At 38.9% G+C, this 18,841-nt stretch overlaps 1 protein-coding gene across 1 annotated transcript; it reads right to left on the bottom strand.

Annotated features, from left to right (window-relative positions):
* Positions 1–399: 399 nt before the first annotated feature.
* got2 (glutamic-oxaloacetic transaminase 2) lies at positions 400–17,792 on the bottom strand. The gene is given in 10 exon segments (NM_001016933.2): positions 400–785; positions 1,602–1,752; positions 3,368–3,533; positions 4,345–4,495; positions 5,282–5,386; positions 7,056–7,217; positions 8,988–9,047; positions 10,499–10,627; positions 11,656–11,812; positions 17,697–17,792. Coding segments are annotated over 10 exon segments (1,284 nt in total). The 5' UTR covers positions 17,777–17,792; the 3' UTR covers positions 400–662.
* Positions 17,793–18,841: the final 1,049 nt, after the last annotated feature.

The raw sequence follows: 18,841 nt of genomic DNA, 5'->3' as shown, positions 1-18,841 counted from the left end.
TAAGGTTCTCCATCACAGTAGCCCTTGTAGTTTTTGTAACAGATAGGGCACAATATTTTATCGTCTGCCAAAAGCTTACATAAAGATGGTCAATTGCTTCATTGCAGACTTTTGTTTCAACAGTTGACTAAGGAATAATTCCCAGATTTTTACTCATGTAGTAACCCACAGCAACAGCAAATAGCTGACTACCAGCTGGAGCAAGACAATATTCCAATTGGTTGCTATACGTTACTACTGATCAATCTATGCCTAGGCAGAAATAAAACTCTAGCATGTTATAGCCCTGAAAATAAAGAAAGATGACTGTAAGGAAAAGGCAGACTTCAACTCAACTTCTCTCTCCCACCCATTACTGAAGTCCAAGCAACTTATTTCAGTCCTTAGGGCCAGTTCCTTTTTTTTTTTTTTTTTTTAAATGAGGGAAGAAGCCTCCATCTAATGATCACAAATAGAATCAAAAGGATGAATGTTTTAGGTGACAGTTCTTCATGGAAGGACCAACAAGTTCTCTGCACAAATGCATTCTGGGATATCTAGCAGTTCTATGAGGAGTGAGACACAAATATGCTAAGCTCTGGGACATTAATATTAAGTGCTTCTGGGGTCTGGTTGTCAAGGTGCTTAAAGAGGGCAGCTTGCTAGAGATGTCTTTTTTTGTCTCATTTGGTGACCTGGTGAATAGCATGAGCAAGGTAACCATTATTTGCTGATGTTACTCCAGCAACAGAAATACGGCCATCCTTAGTCATATAGATGGAGAATTCCTTGATGAGACGTTCTACCTGTAGAAGAGAATTCAGGGGATTAAAGGGGTTGTTCATCTTTAAAGGAGAAGGAAAGGTTATCAGAAAGGTCTGTGTAAATACAGCCATAAGCACTCACAGAAAAGCTACAATGAGCCCTCTGTCAAAAAAAAAAAAAAAAAACACAGGATTTCTTGTCTTCTTTTGTGTATACATGTACTTTGGTATCACTTTCAGAAAAATCCTTCATTCCTGGGGCCAGAGTCTGCGCAGTTCTCTCCCCTCCCAAAAGAATTCAAAAGAGTTCAGTCCCGCAACCATCAGAATGTTTGACCTATGCTACCAACAGCTAGAGCTGCAGCAAAAAGCTACCAAGCTAAAATGGCAGCTGCTATCTTAAACAAAAGGAAGGGAGCTTCTAGGGCTGTTTACTGTGGTAAAGCTTTCTGCAGAAAAAATCGTGTTCTATGTGGCACTAATGTGGCAAATCTATTGCCAAAATGGCTTTCCTTTAAGTAATTTTTTAGTATGTTATAGAATTGACAATTCTAAGTAACTTTTCAATTGGTCATTATTATTGATGTTTTATAGTTTTTGAAATATTTGCCTTCTAACTCTTTGCAGCTTTCAAATGGGGGTCACTGACCCCATTTGCAAATTGTCTCAGAATATTACTCTCTACATCATACTTAATGTTAACTCAAAAGGTGAACAACCCCTTTAAAAGTACCAAAAAGTATAAAAGAGAAAAGACAAGACTATATGGAAAGGCCCAGCACTTACAATAAAGTCAATACAGGATACTTCTACTGTTAACTGTAAAAATAAGTAGGATGTTTGTCTCTCATTACTGACCTGCTCTGGCCGAAGGCCTGTAAAGCAGAACATGCCAATCTGGTCACTGATGTGCTGCCAGTTGTGGATGGATCCTTCTTTTTTTAGGTTGGAAACCAGCTGTTCCCGCATGCTGATAATTCTGTTAGCCATTCCCTTGACCTCCTGGAGCCTGGGCTCAGACAAACAGGAAGAACATGTTACAAACACATTTGGAAAATATTCTCAATATTCTGTCTGCAAAACAGTTCTTATATAAGCATGATATATATTAAGATTCCAGCCTAGAAACTATCTGCAAGGAGTGTGCATGATCTCCCATGTCTTCCCGGTTTTCCTCCGAGGTTTGTGTTGTTAGTTTGACTAAGAAATGACATTGTATGTTCTACAGGGTCAAGGAGTGGGGTTAATGACCAAACACTTATGGGATATGAACGGATAGACACTGTGTAGTATGTTGGTGATGTAGTAGGCCTGTGTTGGTCTAATAAAGTGAACCCACATTTTTATCCCCACTGACCTGCTATATTCCATAAAATGAGAAATAATGTAATTTTAAAACCAAACGTGCTGCCATCAAAAGATGGGGAGAGGCAGGAAGACAAGAAGAGAACTCTATAAGCATTTGTATGTACCTATCTTCAACCATCCCAATACCAATGCACTGAAGAACTCTGTTCTGCTTAAGATGATCCTATATATAGCTTAGACTAAATAGGATATAGCTTTCTTTAGGCACCAAACAAAAAAAAAACCCATCTCTTCCTTCTATATACTGGTACTTCCATGCAAAAACGGTTCCTGAATAACAATTTACATCTAATGAGGATTACGGTCAAGAATAGAAATAAGAAGTCAGGTCTAGATGGTGATTATGGGTAAAGATGGAGATCATAGAAAATAAACAGAATGGTTTGGGTCACATTTGCCAGGGAATGTACACCAAGCATGGAGCTCAGTCATGCAGGCTATGAGGCTGCTCTTTAAGAGAACACAGACGTTTTTTTTGTTCCAAATAGCAGGTGTTGGAGAACTACTGTGCACTGTAAATACAGCCCCCAAATAACTAAGACCAAGGCACATCAGGCATTTTTACACTGGTAAAGAAACAATGTATCATTAGCCTTAGTGTTGCACTTAAAGGGCAGGACAACCCCAAAAATATTTTTTTCCATAATAAAAGAAAACATAATTCTAAGTAATTTTCTAATATGAAATAATTAAAAATTTGTAGCGCTTTAAAAGTTATTTGTAAATGTAATTGCTATTGAAAGCAGCATTTTTCTGAACTCCTGGTTGTTACTTTTTTAAACAATGTTGCAACTGTCAGTCTCCTCCAGCAAGTAAAGTCTGTCAGTCTGGTGCCTCGTGTTACACTGTTTCAATAGTCAGAGCCACCAGGGCAGAGAATAGAAAGCACAGGCAAACACTGCTTCTAATACAATTATATATACAAACATCTCAAAAATCATTACAAATTTGTAATGAATATATATTGCAAAGCTGCTTAGAAATTTGTTTTCTTTTATTCAGCAAAAAATATATTTTGCTTTGCCTTGTCCCTTAACCGAAAAATATTTTTTTAGTGGACCAGATGTGCAAACATACAAAAAATACTACTGCTTACCCTAAAGTGGCATTTATTCTACAAGTTTTATTTTGTTACCGACTGTGTTGTACAGAAGTTCAGTTTAGCAGTTGGTATGCTTATTTCTTTTTTCACTAAATAGATTTACAATAAAATGGGTATAGCGTTTCCCTACTCAAATAGAAATAGAATCTCATACCATTCCTTGCGCAGGTCAGGCTGGGTCAAAATAGCTGCTGCTATCCGTGCTCCATTCAGTGGAGGGTTGGAATACATGGGGCGGATCAGAATTTTTAGCTGGGACTCCACTCGTTTTGCCTCCTCAGCATCACTGCAAACCACAGTGAATGCACCCACACGTTCACCTAAACAATGAGGGCCACAGTCAGCTCATATATTAGGCACAGATAACAGTATAGGCTAACGTGTCTATACTCTCTGCTAACACGTCCAGGCTGTGACTGATGCTGGCGGTTAAAGTCAATGGCTGCCTGCAGTGATATTGCCATTATCCCTGTGGGTACAGAACATGTGCCTTGTGACACCAGCCTTAGACTCTGAGGAAGCCAAGTTTATTCTGAATTTTAGAATCCTCAAATGCAACCTCATTTTAAATTTTTAACAGTATTCCTTTAACAAAAAGTAGGTCAAAAAGGGGCCCTTCCCTTGCAGGGGATATTTGCAATTCAAGTAAAAAACAAAGATGAACCATTAAATATGAGTTAGCTTTCCTTACAGTGCTATTACACTACAGCATTTAAAAGATGACACTGGTTGATGCAAGTTTACAGCTGTAAACCTATTTTATTACCTTGTCCCACCTGTCACTTTTTCAGGTAACACAAAATATTAATAGGAAAGTGGTAGAAAGGTGCTGCATAGTGCATAAGCTGCATAAGCTCTACATTACAAAGCAGTGAATGGAAGTGCCCAGTTTCAAGGTTAATCAGTGCTATATATAGTATCTAGCAATATATACACTGCTTGCTCCATATTTTATATTTTGCTTTTTTCAGTGTGCATCAGCTATGGTACTTTTGGTATTTTTATTTTGTTCCTTCAAATGATATCTCTTGAAGCAAAATATATAATTTTCAAGCTGCTGACTAATTTACAACCTTGTTAGCCTTGATATCAAATTCTTTAATATTCATCTAATTAAAACATGGTCCTCACCATACAATCCCATGTTCTTGGCATAGGACTGAGAAAGTACTACATTGATTCCCTCCTGAATGAAGTGGCGGACAGCCCAGGCATCTCTATTAGTGTCTCCACTAGCAAATCCTTGGTAAGCCATGTCAAAGAATGGGAAAAGACGTCGACTCTAAGACACAGGGGAAAAATAAACTTAACTTTACTGAATGGGACAATATGAAGGTTTCCAACCCAACCATATTTATATACATTTATATGCCCTCAAAGGGAGAGACAGTGCACCAAGCCCCTACTATGCATAACTGGCGAAACTCACATGAAACTTACAATTTTGTGCTATGGTACTTCTCAGAAAGAACACTTGGAACTGTTTTTTAGCTAAAGGAAGACTGATATACATCTCTGAAGTTGCTCATTTTTCACACTTATACATATAGATAGCTTAATACAGGGCTTTCCAACTGGAGTTTCACTGGCCTCCATAGACTTAATGACTGCTGTGAGACATATCATTGGTCCACAACATGTAATAAGTCAGACAGCACTAACAATGAATTGAAAAAAAGCCATTTAAACTTTGCCTTACTGCATTCTGTAACACAGTACATTGCAGTCTGCATAATAAAGGGCACTAGAAGGGTCCAAAAGATGTTGGGTACATCACTTTAATAAAGCAGTTTTGCAAGCTTTTGGTGTGGTCACGCTCTAACTGAAGTGATTGCTTGCTTGTCCTTAGACTGGGATTGATGCATTGAGCCTTTTATAGTCTGTGATCTTCCAATGAATTGGTTTTGAGCACACAGATTATATTAATACAGAGAGATAGGTAAATGCATGATAAAAAGCAAATACGTTTTACTCTGTTTTGGCAGAACAGTATCCTTAAAAAGGATAAAAAATTGGTCCTTAAAAACTGGTCTTTAATTTGGATCCATACATCAGACAAATGTAATACCTTGATCAAGGCTGCCAGCTCTTTCCACTGCTCCTGCTTGGGGTCTACGCCTGTAGGATTATGAGCACAGGCATGGAATAAGATGATGCTCTGTTCTGGGATTTTCTGAAGATAAGATGCAAGGGAAAAAAAATTAAATTAGTAACCAAGTCATAGCTTATAGCAAAAATAGCAATACAGCATACTACATAGGTTTCTGTGATAACAGAACAAAGTTGGCAAGAATTTGTGGTCTTTTATAGGCAATACAATTTTATTAATTTAATTTTTTTTTACAGATATACTCAGTGTCGGACTGGCCCACCAGGATACCAGGAAAACTCTGTGAGCCCAGGTGTCAGCCCTCCTGCTCCTGACCATTTGGCCTATTTCATTGTCATTCCCTATTTCTGAATTGGAACAAAAATGAGAAATAGATGCTAGCATGTAAATAAAAGACTAAGAGAATAAAGAGGTTGGGCAAAGAAAGGAGAAAAAATAGTTTGGAGAGTGGGCCTATAATCTAAAGTTTTTTGGTTGGCCCCTGAGGTCCCAGTCCGACATTGGACATACTTGATCCAACAGACTGAAACAATGTGAAGTGATGGATTCTAGGAGGAATCCCCTCTGCTTTTCAGAGAATGTGTGCACAACTTACTATAGAAAGCAAGTCCCAGAATCCATCACTTCACAATGGGAAGGGAAACTGGTCCCAGCAAGCACAGACAGTCAGGATTTCCTTTCACTCTGTAAAATCAGGTACACTACATTTATATATTTTTGGAAGTTCACAGTGTTTATGCACTAAATAAATGTATTCTAAATGAACCCAACTGAATAAGCTTGTCAAAAAGTGGGTATATTTTCCATTTATTTAATTAATGCAATCCCACTTAAAAAAAACTATTCCTAACATACATAGGCTTAAAGATGAAAAATACACTTGTCTTCATTTGTAAAAATTATACAAGCATTGTGCCATCAACCATATAAATCGGATTCCCTTGTTTGGTTTTATAGTATATGCACACCGACAGTTACACACTGAATATATATTTATAAGACAACCCATCATTGCTAAGGCAGTTAAAGAGATTCTTCATCATGAGCAGGACGACACTGATTTAGAAGCTTATTCCCCTAAGAACTTAAGATCACACAGAGCTCATTTGAAATAATTTCAGTGACCCTTCCTTTGAATCAGGCTTGACAAAAAAATAAAATACTGTAAAATAGTATTAGAAAAACATTTCATGCCACTTTGCTGCAGTTTATACTTTACTCTCACTGCCTCCCCAGGACAAGCCTAGGTGTGGATGAGTATTTCAGAAACTGTGCCAAGAACCCAGCCTGTTCTTAGAATTGCTATACAAAAAGTGTATGTGTTTAAACCAGTTTGCGAATGGAATGTAATCCCATGCTTATACCCACCCCCAAAAAAGTGAAAAAAATACATCATAGATAATTAAAGATACAGCTGCACAAACACAAATCAGTCTATGCAATTCTAGCTTAAGACAGCCAGTCAGCACCATTGTGTGTTATCATATCTATACAGAATATCCACTTGGAGAAAGAATGCATTTATATAGAAATGTAATATATTTATATAATATTTATTTATTTATTTTTTAAAACAATTTTCAAGTGCAGAAATTCATTTTAACAACAGACAAACACACAAAACTATACAAAGTCACAGTGCTGCTGCTAAATTTTCATACTTGCAGAGAAAGGTTTGGTTACAATGCATTTTTTCTTTTTACATGTCACATTAGCGATGTGGTTTTCTTACAGAGATGTCATCCAGTGCACCAGTAAAATCAAATCCACAAGTCTTGGGATCGTAATATCGGTAACCCTTCACCTCTAACCCAGCATCACGAAATATTGGTGTGTGATTGCCCCAGGATGGTTTTGGCAGGTAAACATCACGGCTGTACTTGTAGAACCTTTGCTATCACAGAGAGAGAGAGAGAGAGAGAGAGAGATCAGGATTTAAGTATAGAATTGGAAATAATATTTTGCACTTATGTATGTCAGGCACCAAATAATAAAACTATTTTCCAGGGTAACATATGTCTAGGAAATTCCCATCAGGCCCAGTGTGCAAAGTAACAGATAAGAGTCACAGCCTAGGACAGCTGTCATTGCATTTAGCAGAGGCTGCAAGTATCACAGTTGTCACTATTAAAGGTAATAAAAGGTGCAAAGTGTGCTACTGGCCTGATCACCTATAGGTATAGATGAGTGAAATTTTTTTGCCAGGCATGGATTTGTGTTTTTTTTGTGAGAAAAACATGTAAAAAAAAAAAATTGCCCATTGAATTCAATGCTTTGACTATAAAAAAAAAAAAATTGGAAGTAGCCATTTACTAGTCATACACTAAAAAGCAAACATCTTATTGGTTGCTATAGAAAACTGCGGCAACCGCCCAAGCGTGGGCACAGAGCGGAGTGGAGGTCAGCCTAAAGTTTTCCAATCCGCGCACCCACACACAGGTGGTTTCCATAGTTTTTAATGCAGGGACACAGAGGAGCATAGGCAAGCGGATCCGCTTCTGGCCAAAAAACGGAGAACAGATATACGCTTTGTGTGACCATGCCCTTATTCTCTACTCATGAAAAGGAGTTTAATTCACTCGGTATATTAGCTCTTTTGGGCAGGGCTCTCTTCACCTCTTGTATCAGTTATTGATTGCTTTATATGTTACTCTGTATGTCCAATGTATGAAACCCACTTTGTACAGCGCTGTGGAATATGTTGGCGCTTTATAAATAAATGTTAATAATAATAATATATATATTTTAAACTGCAGGACTGAGAGAAGCAGATATATGCTTTGTGTGGCCTTGCCCTAATGAAGAATTTGAAAAGGTTTAGCCTCCACTCTGCCCATTTTCAAATCGAGCCCCTAATTTTAAACTGCCCTTATTTTTTACTGAAACACATTCAAATAGGATTATTTTATTGTTCTCTGCATAAACTGTTCTTTCCATTAATACAGTGTTTGTAAAAGGAATAATAATGCATAAGAATCCACAAAATGTAAGTCTCTGAATAAGGGTTATTTAAAATAACTATTAGAACATCTGGCAGGATGAGCTGTTAGACCTGAAAAGCCCTCACACATGCATTGCACGTTTCCCATTCAAGTGAATGGGAGACACAAGAGGCAGTCACAGGTGCTTTTTAGTAGGCTAAAGGTTCCCATACACGGGCAGATTCTAGCTGCCAAAATCTAGTCGGATTGGGGACCGCATTGGCTCATTGATGCGGTCCCCGGACCGACTTTTCCTATGCCTGTCGTTATAATTCAAACAATCAAATTATCCTGGACTTTCTCGATAGTGCCCACTGTAGGTGGGGATATCGGGAGAAGATCCACTCACTTGGCGAATCTCTATTCCAGTTCTACCACCCCAAGGGTTTCTAACCGATGCCTTTCCTTTCTTCAATAGGATATTTAAAACCATAATATACTTGCTGTATTTTGACATTTGTTCTTTATAAAACATTAATAAAAATTATTGAAAAGATGTTTTAGCAGCATTTCAAAATCACTTAAGATACATTGCCAAATCACTGGTATAATCCTCCAGTGCAGTCTGTATATAATGTTGTGGTAAGCTAAAACTTTATTATTGCTACTTATGGCTAAATGAATAGAAGCACACAGCTGAAACATATTGTCACATTGGCCTGACAGTCAAGCCTGAAACTCACCAAGAAGTTGGCTCCAACCCGAAGTGATCCTGTTCCAGAAATGGTCTGTACAGTAATAAACTATTAATGGGGGAGAAAAAAAAAAAAAAAGAAACAAAGATCTGTGATAATTATTAGTCAGACAGTCCCAAAAATTTTAGCACGTGAGAAACCACCTCTTAGTGGCAGATAAACATCAGAACAGCAATGCAAAAGAATCACGTTTGACTAGGAACAGCATTGCCTTACTTATCATATGTATCTCTTTTGATACTACTGCACAGTAGGCAATGGGGCCTTTTCAACCTCATCAGACAGAACTGAGATCAAAGCCCACCAGCAGCTCCAGAACACTTACAGGTAATAGAAAGTAAAAACATTGAGGCAGAATTTAAAAAATTTGGCTCAGCAAACAAACTACATTTGTATAAGACAGACAATAAGGCAAGTTGCTTAAAGGGGTGGTTTTATAGTTTTTAAATTATTTGCCTTCTTCTAACTCTCTGCAGCTTTCAATTGGGGGCCACTGAACCCAGCATCTAAAAACTATTGCTCTGTGAGGCTAGTTTTATTGTTGTTACTTTGTATAGCTAATTTTCTTATTCAGGTCCTCTCTTCATACACCAGTCTCGAGGGCTGGATCTAGGGGTAGGCAGAAGAGCCACCTGCCTAGGGCACAACAGTGAGGGGGCACTACGCCGGTACCTCTGTTGCCAACCCCTAGTCCGGGATCTCTTATGCGGTGCTTCCCACCATATGGCATCTCTGCAACTTCTGCGCTGGGCTCTTCCCTCTATGACAGGGATCCCCAACCTGTTTCAAACGTAAAAAGACTTGGGGACAACAGAAGCATAAAACTTGTTCCTGGGGGTGCCAAATAAGGGCTGTCATTGGCTTTTTTGTAGTCCTTATATGGATTGGAAGCCTACAGGATGTTCTGTTGGCAGTACAACTGTTTTTTATGCAACCAAAACTTGCCTCCAAGCCAAGAATTCAAGGCCACTGGGAGCAACATCCAAGGGGTTGGAGAGTAACATGTTGCTCACGAGCAACTGGTTGGGGACCACTGCTCTACAGTGTCCTTGCGTATTCGTGCATGCGGGAGGGGCGAGGTGGCCAGCAGGGTTGCCTAGGGCGCCTGGCCAACTTGGCCCGACTCTGCCAGTCTCTCATTCAAACCACATCCTGATTACTAAGGTCAGTTGGACCCTAGCAACCAGGTAGCTGATAAAATTCCAAACTGGAGAGCTGCTGAACAAAAAGTGAAATAATTAAAAAAAAAAAGACGACCAACTGGAGAATAGGACTTTCTATATCAAACTAAAAGGGAACACAGCCCCTTTAATAACTGCCAGAATAATATCAAAATAATAATCAAATACTACTTTCAAGCCTGGAGTTCTCTGGATAGATATATATATATATATAGATATATATAGATATATATATATAGATATATATATATATAGATATATATATATATATATATATATATATATATATACACTGCACTAATATTCTTGTATTCTTACCCTTCCACTTTGAATAGCGTCACAGTTTTCACCAAGTGCCAACTGTGCTGATGCCCGAGCAAACTCTGCCAAGCCTCCAATGGGGAGATATTCCTTGTCCAGATTTTTGGATGCCAACTGAGCTTCAGCCTGGGGTAGGGGGGAGGAAATAAATCCAGAGACTATAATTAGTATTCAGATTTAGATTTGTAAACAAACAATAGGCTAGTTGCTTTATTGAAATACTTATTCTGCCATAAATGTATGGTATCTTTGTGCATAAGGGGGTTCTTGCCATATTCCTTACCAAACCCCTGCACCAATCACAACACCTTTGGATTCTTGCAATGAGATTATAAAAAAATATTAATGACCCTTTAACCACCAATACAACCCCTCCACCTGACACCATCACCTGGATAACACAAGGAGCACTCATGCTTGTTCAGAGAGTGGATAGGCACACACATTAGGTAAATAATCTGCACTCGTGATAGATCAAAGGTTCTTTGGCTTTGTTAATATTCTGGGTATATATGTCATTGCACAATTAAAGAAAATTAAATACAGACAGCCAGATGAATGGATAAACTATTCAAGTCAGTAGAGTTATTCATTTTACAAAACATCCCATACTACAACACTAAACAAAAAAAAAAGGCACATGCTTAGGTCGCAAAGGGGGGGGGGGGGGGGGGGGTAGGCACGTGCCTTCTCTGTCTGCCTAGTCTGGCAAGAGAAAGAATATGTTTTAGCAAACGACAATGAGAAATCATAACTAGTAACCAAAAGTTTAAAAGGTTGTAGCAGACAGTGGCTCGTGCTTTCTTCAGCAAAAGGGAAAGTTGCGCAAGGCAACTTGTGAGCAGATTTGATTACACTTGCACAATATGAAACCACAAGTAGGTGCATAGCTTTCTTTTGTTGCAGATGGTATAGTCAAGATAGGAAATTTTCAGACTCCCTAAGACTGGTACAATGTAGGATGTGTTATTATTTAAAGGTCAGTGTAAAGTTTAATTCTATTGCAGTACAGACATAATGCAACATAGTTTAGCAATTAGCATTTTCTGAAGGTAAACAATCCTTGAAATGCAAACCTGCTTTCCATTTTGATGCTAAGTCTACAGTGGTCCAGTGTTATGACATCAATAAATCATGAAAGTTTCCCGACTCACCTTACGCACACTGCTTAGGACATAAGGTTTGCCATTGTCATCCCGGTAAGCTCCCACACCCAGGTTCATCTTTTTGGAGTTAGTGTCACGTTTAAAAGCCTCTGTGACACCCAGAATTGGATCAGGTGGGCCCATCTCAACATGAGACCACCACGAGCTGTGAGAAGAGATAAAGCAATTAGCCACAGCATTGCAGGAACTTGTCTGCCCTCATTTAGAAATATACTGTCATATTTACACTGAAGACAATTCAATTCGACTTACCTAGTTTTCAGTATATACCTTACATATCCATTGTACTAAAAGATTTATTTCCTACCTGTTGAGCAATTCTGAAAGGTGTAGGTTTCACCATGTGGTTGACTGTACTTTGATGCAGGCATTAAATCAAGTGAAATTTGAAACTGCATTAAACTCAAACAGGCAGAAAATTCAATACAGATTTCATTAACTCATTTGTAGGACAGATTTGGCGCTTCATAAATTCTCAAAAAAAAAGTATGGATGTTTCCTGGGCTTTCCTGACATGGGGTTTACTTTAGGTAAGGCTACAAAAGCAAATCCTTAAATATTGTGGTAGCTTAAATAGGGCATATCTTATCGCCTAGCAAAAAATAGATGATGGGGTTTCGGACCAGTGTCCTAAGTGAAGGGAAGACATAGGAACCTTGTTTCAAGTTTTTTGGTCTTGCCCAGTTATTCAAAGATTCTGGAGTGAGGTTATTCAATTTATCAATGAGAAACTCACACTCCCAAATATACGCTCCCCTGAACTATGCTTATTAGAAATAACAGGAGCCCTACAGCTCCGGTCCTACTCTAGGACATGTTACTTACAGTTGCTTTACTACTTCAAAAAGGCTATCTTGATGCACTGGAAATCCCTTGATCCCCCCTCGATAAAATTTTGGTGAAAACTAGTAATGACTCACTCTCATGTCAGGCTGTCCAGAAAAAATTGATGCTATATAGGACACCTGCTTGAACATAGAGAATACTTGTATGTATATATATATATATATATATATATATATATATATATATATATATATATACACACATACATATATATGTAGTAATAGTTGGGTTGGGGTCAGTGGTGAAAATCACTAGTGAACGCCTTCCATTGTTGTTAGGTGCCAGGCCAAACTAAAGAGGAAGTATACCCCATTGTTCAACAGGATTTTAATGAATAAAGCTTTACTAAATATGCTTTTTTTGTCTACTGTTGTAATTATTTTTATTTTATATTGTGAACTAAAAAGGGCAAACAGGGAAACTAATCAGATTCCCGTGTTGGTTTCTAAAAGTTTTAATAACACTTTTTCACAATATTTATTTTTGAAAATGTGCTGAAAAATAAGGTCACATACTAAATATTTTTCATTATAAAGCACTTTGTGTAGGCTTTGCTGTAAGACAATAACACAGTACTGTGTGTTCCCCGGTCAACTGTGGCAATATCCCAAGAATCTGATTAGAGTATAAGGGTTATCCCAGTAAGTACCATAAACTATTACAAAGTCTTTGCACTTTGAATGCAAAACACTGGAGGGTACAGTGCAGGAGATTTTATTCTCTCTGTTCAGGGTTCACAAAAGAGGTTCAGGTTATACTTTACAGTTAATAGAGATGTATTAGCTGACCTGTGGCTTTTGGCAGCAAGATCTAAAGAGCCATGTAGCCTGGAAAACATAACTCAGCATAAACTAAACGCAAATATCCTTGACCTTCAATTCCTCTGGTTTTATACTCTTGCTTTAGTTAACGTACAAGTCTAAGATGACAGATAAGCAAAAGCTAGGAGATATAATCTACATGTCTTCAGTTTTCCTCATTTTGCTAGTAGGAAATGCCTATGTGCAAGACTAGTCTTTGAGAGAAACCATCCAAGATGAACCAAATATGCAAGAATCTCTTCACAGGCATCTCTATAAATCTTTGAGCTGACACCAACTCCTCCCAATGTTCTGGGGATATTATAGCAGCTACGTATATGGATCATTTGTCCAGGTTGTGTGTGGGTATTACCTATACTCATGCTGGCGCATTTGTGCTGCTAACAAAACATGTGTAATTTAAAAAAAAAAAAAAAAAAATGTTTTTTGAGAATTTCAGTAGGGCTTGGGTCTAACGCTGAACAAAGATAACAAAAACAAATAAAACAGTGCATCTTCTATTTATGGATAGTGCTGGGATAAAATTAATCCTATGCAGATAACCGCAAACAACAAAAGGTAAATAGCCACCCAAGAAACCATGTCCCACTATCCCATCAGATTAAGTCCACCACTTGCAGCCCCAGGTATAAGTAGTAGATGTTGTCTAAGCTCAAAGTAACTGACAATGATATTTCACTGAATGAAATAAAATGTCACGATTTAAGCCTTAGGACATGGTTAGATGGAGCATTTGCTCTGCTGCTCTCCGCCTTCTTTTTTTTTAATCAGGCTGAGAGAAGCATATGTGCTCTAATCAGCATCTCCCTGTAACTGCACTGACCATCACAGCTTCCGCCTGCTTGCACCTACATGGAACAGAGCGGAAGCAGCATTTTCAAGCTGATCTCAGTGTAGCCACATTCAGGTAGAAGCTGTGATTGTCAGTGCAGCTACAGGGAGATGCTGATTAGAATGGATCTGCTTCTCTTCCCCTGATTAAAAACTGCAGGCGGAGAGCAGTGGTGTTAAAACTGTGGTTAACTGGGGTAAATCCAAATCTTGCTCTTAATCTTACCTCAATGCATAGAAAGTACATTAGAAAGCTCTTCTGCTTGAACACAAGTTTAGAGTATGCAACTGCATGCAAACCATGGAACCTTAGCCTAACTCAGATGTTCAGTATCTGTCAACTGGTAACATTGAGCATAAGTAAATTTATACATAGTAACTTATAAGTTAGGCTAAAATAAAAAAAAAAAAAGACACACCTTCAATGAATTCAACCTTTTGTGTCTATATATATTTGTGTTATAAATATGACCTACCTAACTGCTAGAAGATCCAGAGGAAGAAAAAAATCCCCATCTGAAGCCCCTCAATTTTGCCTCAGTGGGGTAAAAATTCCTTCCTAACTCCAAGATAGCAATCGGCCCAAATGAATCAACTTGTACTAAGAGCTATTTTCAATAGCTTTGTATTTCCTCAGTTGCTAAAAGGCTATCCAACCCCTTCTTGAAGGGGGTTTATGTATAAATTGTGTATATATGAACAATATTAGTCATTTAAGGCATAAGCAGCCCTTTAAATATCTTTAGCATGTTATCTATACACAGAAAACGATCTTTTTAAATTAATATCGCACTTCTCTATATAACTTTTCAATTTTCAATAAAAAAATCACTTATATAGCATGTTTACAAAAAGTAGACTTTGCTTTTGCATAGCTTTTAACTGTAATGCAAAATATTACTATATTTCTGTAAGCTATAAAAGAGATACGATCTGTTGGGTTCAAGTTCTCGTAGTAAGCCCCACAGCACTGTTTCTGCCTTTGTAATCCCAATTACAAATCCTGTTAACTGCCAGGAATATGTGCATACTAAAGCAAGAGGCTATTTCAACCACTGAAACACTTCTGTTTATAGATCACCTTCAGTGTCCCTGACATTAAGCAATCTCCTTAGTATTCCAACTTCCTGACACACAACGTGTAAATGAAAGAGTAAGGAGACTTATTTAATGGTCTACGTACTGCTGACAATTCTTCCTCTATAAAAAGAAATAGATCTATCCTCTATGTCCCCCCACCTTTCCTATGCTAAGGTAAATCATGAATAACAGTTACTATGCAGCAGGGAGATATATTGTATAAACACAGATCAAAAGACACAGTAGGCAATAACATGCACGCTTTAACATTGGTTTCACCCGCGATAAATCTCTTCTGCCGCAACCAACTAATCACCCCAGAGTTTCTTCCTACTGGCAATAATATGAATCACTGGTGGGAAGGCATATGCATTTGCAAGGAAACTTTGGGCGATTTAGTGATGCATATGCCTTTCCACCAGCAATTCACATTATTGCCAGTGAGAAGGTATTTCAGGGATATTAGTCCCCAATTTGCTTCTCAAAGAAATTCACCAATGAAATTAAAATGTAAAAAAATATAGATGATGTAATTTTTTGAAAAGGATTGACTGTTATGGGTTATTGCACTGAACCAGTGTTTAAGAGACCAAGTCCATCCCTGATAATGAGACATTAATCCACCAACTGGCTGTTTGTAGTGTCCAAAAGTTCAGGAATAGTGCTTTATATGATCCACACTTGTGGTTTTTAATGTCTGATTCTGCCATATCCTTATAGTTAAAAGCATACACAATTGTAATGCCTCCCTACAGCATCCCCTAGGCTTCTGTAGAACTTACCAAAAAACATATTTAAAGATGAAAGACAATTCACTAATGAGAATTCTTTAGGACCAGTTTTTCATTTTAATGCAGTCGCTAGCTGTGGAGATTTGGGAAAAAGTTTTGTAAAACTTTTATTGCAAAATTTTGCTTTAAGAATACAACCCTGGTGTTGCTGAAATACAGCTCCCTGAATGCCTCTACCTTCATTATACATTACATTATTCTGGGGTTTGTAGTCCAGCAACAACTAAGTAAAGCCTGTGGAGTTATTGAGGCCAGAGCTAGAATGCTTTGGAACAGAATGTATGGAACACTGTCCAGGATATACCCATGAGACTGTATCTGCAATGACAATTTCAGCACTAATAGTGTACACTGAAAAGGAATAAAGTGACCCAGTAAGTGTATCTTTTATTGCGTTAGTGCACAGGTTTTGGAGCTGTAGCTGCCAGCCAATCTATATGATTGCACTTGGCATTGTGCATCTATAGTTTCTTGCTCTATACAAGATATTACCCATGCCTTTATGTAAGGGAAGAACTCTCAATGTGCACAATCTATGTGATTCTTCTTTAGTGTTAGGGTACCCTTAAAAATAGATTATAACAGCTGTACTGCCACCTGTCTGTAGGATTGGGTGATTTACCAAGTTGTACAACAATAAATATACCAGCTCAGACGCACAGTGAATTAATATAAAGGCGTTATAATACATAAGTATTTTCTTGTATGAAAAGGTTGGGGAGTTTTACCCAGATACATTTGGAAACACAACATAAGCTGTGTAACAAGGTTGCACATAAGAGCGCTCCTGTGACAGTATATAACCTGGTGGGATGGAAAGCCTGAGCTGGATTACAGATCGGTACTATTAATATAACAATCTGCTGCTCCTTTCCACGCTCCAATGTAGATTAACCACTGAATTACTGGGAAATCCAGGCCTAGGCTTTGTGATGTACAGAGTTGAGCGTTATTAAGGAAATAAATAATCCGCAGGGAAAAGGCTCCTATGGTAGGGACAATATGGACTGCTATGGTACCGGCGGGTAAGGTTGCTAGTAGGGTTGCTATGGTACTGAAGGGGCGGGTGGCTGCACAGAGCATTGCTTGGGGCAAGCAGTTCTAGCGCAGCAGCAGTAGACATACTTAACCCATCGCATGCTGGGCGGCCCTGCAGAGCTGCAGCTGACCAAGCCACACGCTGACCTTCTGTATTTGAACTTGGAAAGCATTTTGCAACTCGCCGTAAGAGCCCCAGGCACATGAACTCTCACACCAGGGGGAACAGTGACTGTGACCTTGACATGTCCTTTGTTTGATGCACTATCACCCGCACCCCAGACGTGCCTAGCTAAAGGCAACACTAGGCTGAGTCCCACTAGCGCCCTGTATCTCCTGTTTCCTGGGTAGGAACTCTTTGCGCTATGGACAACTCCATCCATAATTCCCAGCATGCAGGCTGCCAGCCCAAACAGCCGCGGAATGAGCCAGGTCAGTCAGCTTGTCTACCTTTAAGTCCAATACCGAACACATGTCAGCAAAGGCTCTCTGTGTCCCTCCGCCAGCTCTTTAGCTAAAAACTCTCATCCCCACCATCAACTACAGCAGGCTCCCATACTAAAAATGGAAGCAAATTAGCCATTTGCCTGGTTCTACCGCCCCCCATAAAGGAGTCATTTACCTGGCTCTGCCTTGCACAGCAGCCAAGCAGGGCTGGCATCGAGCCACTCCAACAAGGAGCCGGGACTTCAGCAGGGCCATGTTAGCAGCGAGAGAGACGCTCACGACTGACACCCGTACAGGTTAATACAAGGGAATACATTCACACGCACGTCTGCGGCCTGCAGCGCCGCCCAAGGCTTGGAGGTTTCACTTCAGTTTAAAGCATAATGTGTGGGTGAGGGGAGCAAATGGAAACAGAACTTACTTTATTTGCCAACAAGTTACAAGCTTTAGACTTGTGTAAGCAAACATACAAACCTGACACGCTTTTACTGCAGACACATGATCTGTAGCTGGAGCACAGTCGATTGAAAGTGTCATTTTGTAGTGCTTTATTCATTGCAATAATTTCTGATATTGCACCTTACAAGTGACAGAAAAAGGAAATTCCTAATGTGGTAATGTACCTAGGGCAGGGGGCTCAAACTCAATTTACCTGGGGGCCGCAGGAGGCAAAGTCAGGATGAGGCTGGGCCGCATAAGGGATTTCACAAAAAAAAGTCGGGAGCTGCTGATTGCGTAAATGACGTTATGCCATCATAACAGTTATTATGGGAAGACGTTCTGTGTGCACAATTAGCTCCTTACGTCTTCCCATAATAACTGTTATGATGGCATAACGTCATTTCCGCAATCAGCAGCTCCCGCCCGCCACGCCTTGCATTATCCCTTGAATCGCAATAAAAATTGCGATTCATTCATTCGGCGTTGGTGCGGGCCACAAAATATTGTACCGAGGGCCGCAAATGGCCCGCGGGCCGCGAGTTTGAGACCCCTGACCTAGGGTGTTTCTCTGTGTTGTATTCCATTTTTATTGTATTTACTGATTGCAACTGATCATTTTTTTTGTGTCTGTAAATGCACTGTTTATTTTGAAATATTGAATATAAAATTGAATAAGCTTTGCCGTTTTGCTTTAGGGAATCCATAGCCTGTAATAAAGCTTGTGCCTACATGTCTAACTATGTGTGTGTGGAAAGAGAAAGTTAGTAATTGATATGCTAAATAACTAGTACTGCTAGAGAGAATGTTTGAATGTTAAATTGTTAAATTACTAGAAACTAACCTTGACCACAGTGAGAGAAAGTGCTTGATACATTTGTG

This window comes from Xenopus tropicalis, chromosome 4, assembly GCF_000004195.4.
Source record: "Xenopus tropicalis strain Nigerian chromosome 4, UCB_Xtro_10.0, whole genome shotgun sequence".
In the NCBI taxonomy this organism is placed as follows: Eukaryota; Metazoa; Chordata; class Amphibia; order Anura; family Pipidae; genus Xenopus; species Xenopus tropicalis.
Note: the sequence above shows the minus strand (reverse complement) of the source record. Positions and strands in the feature narration are given on the sequence as shown.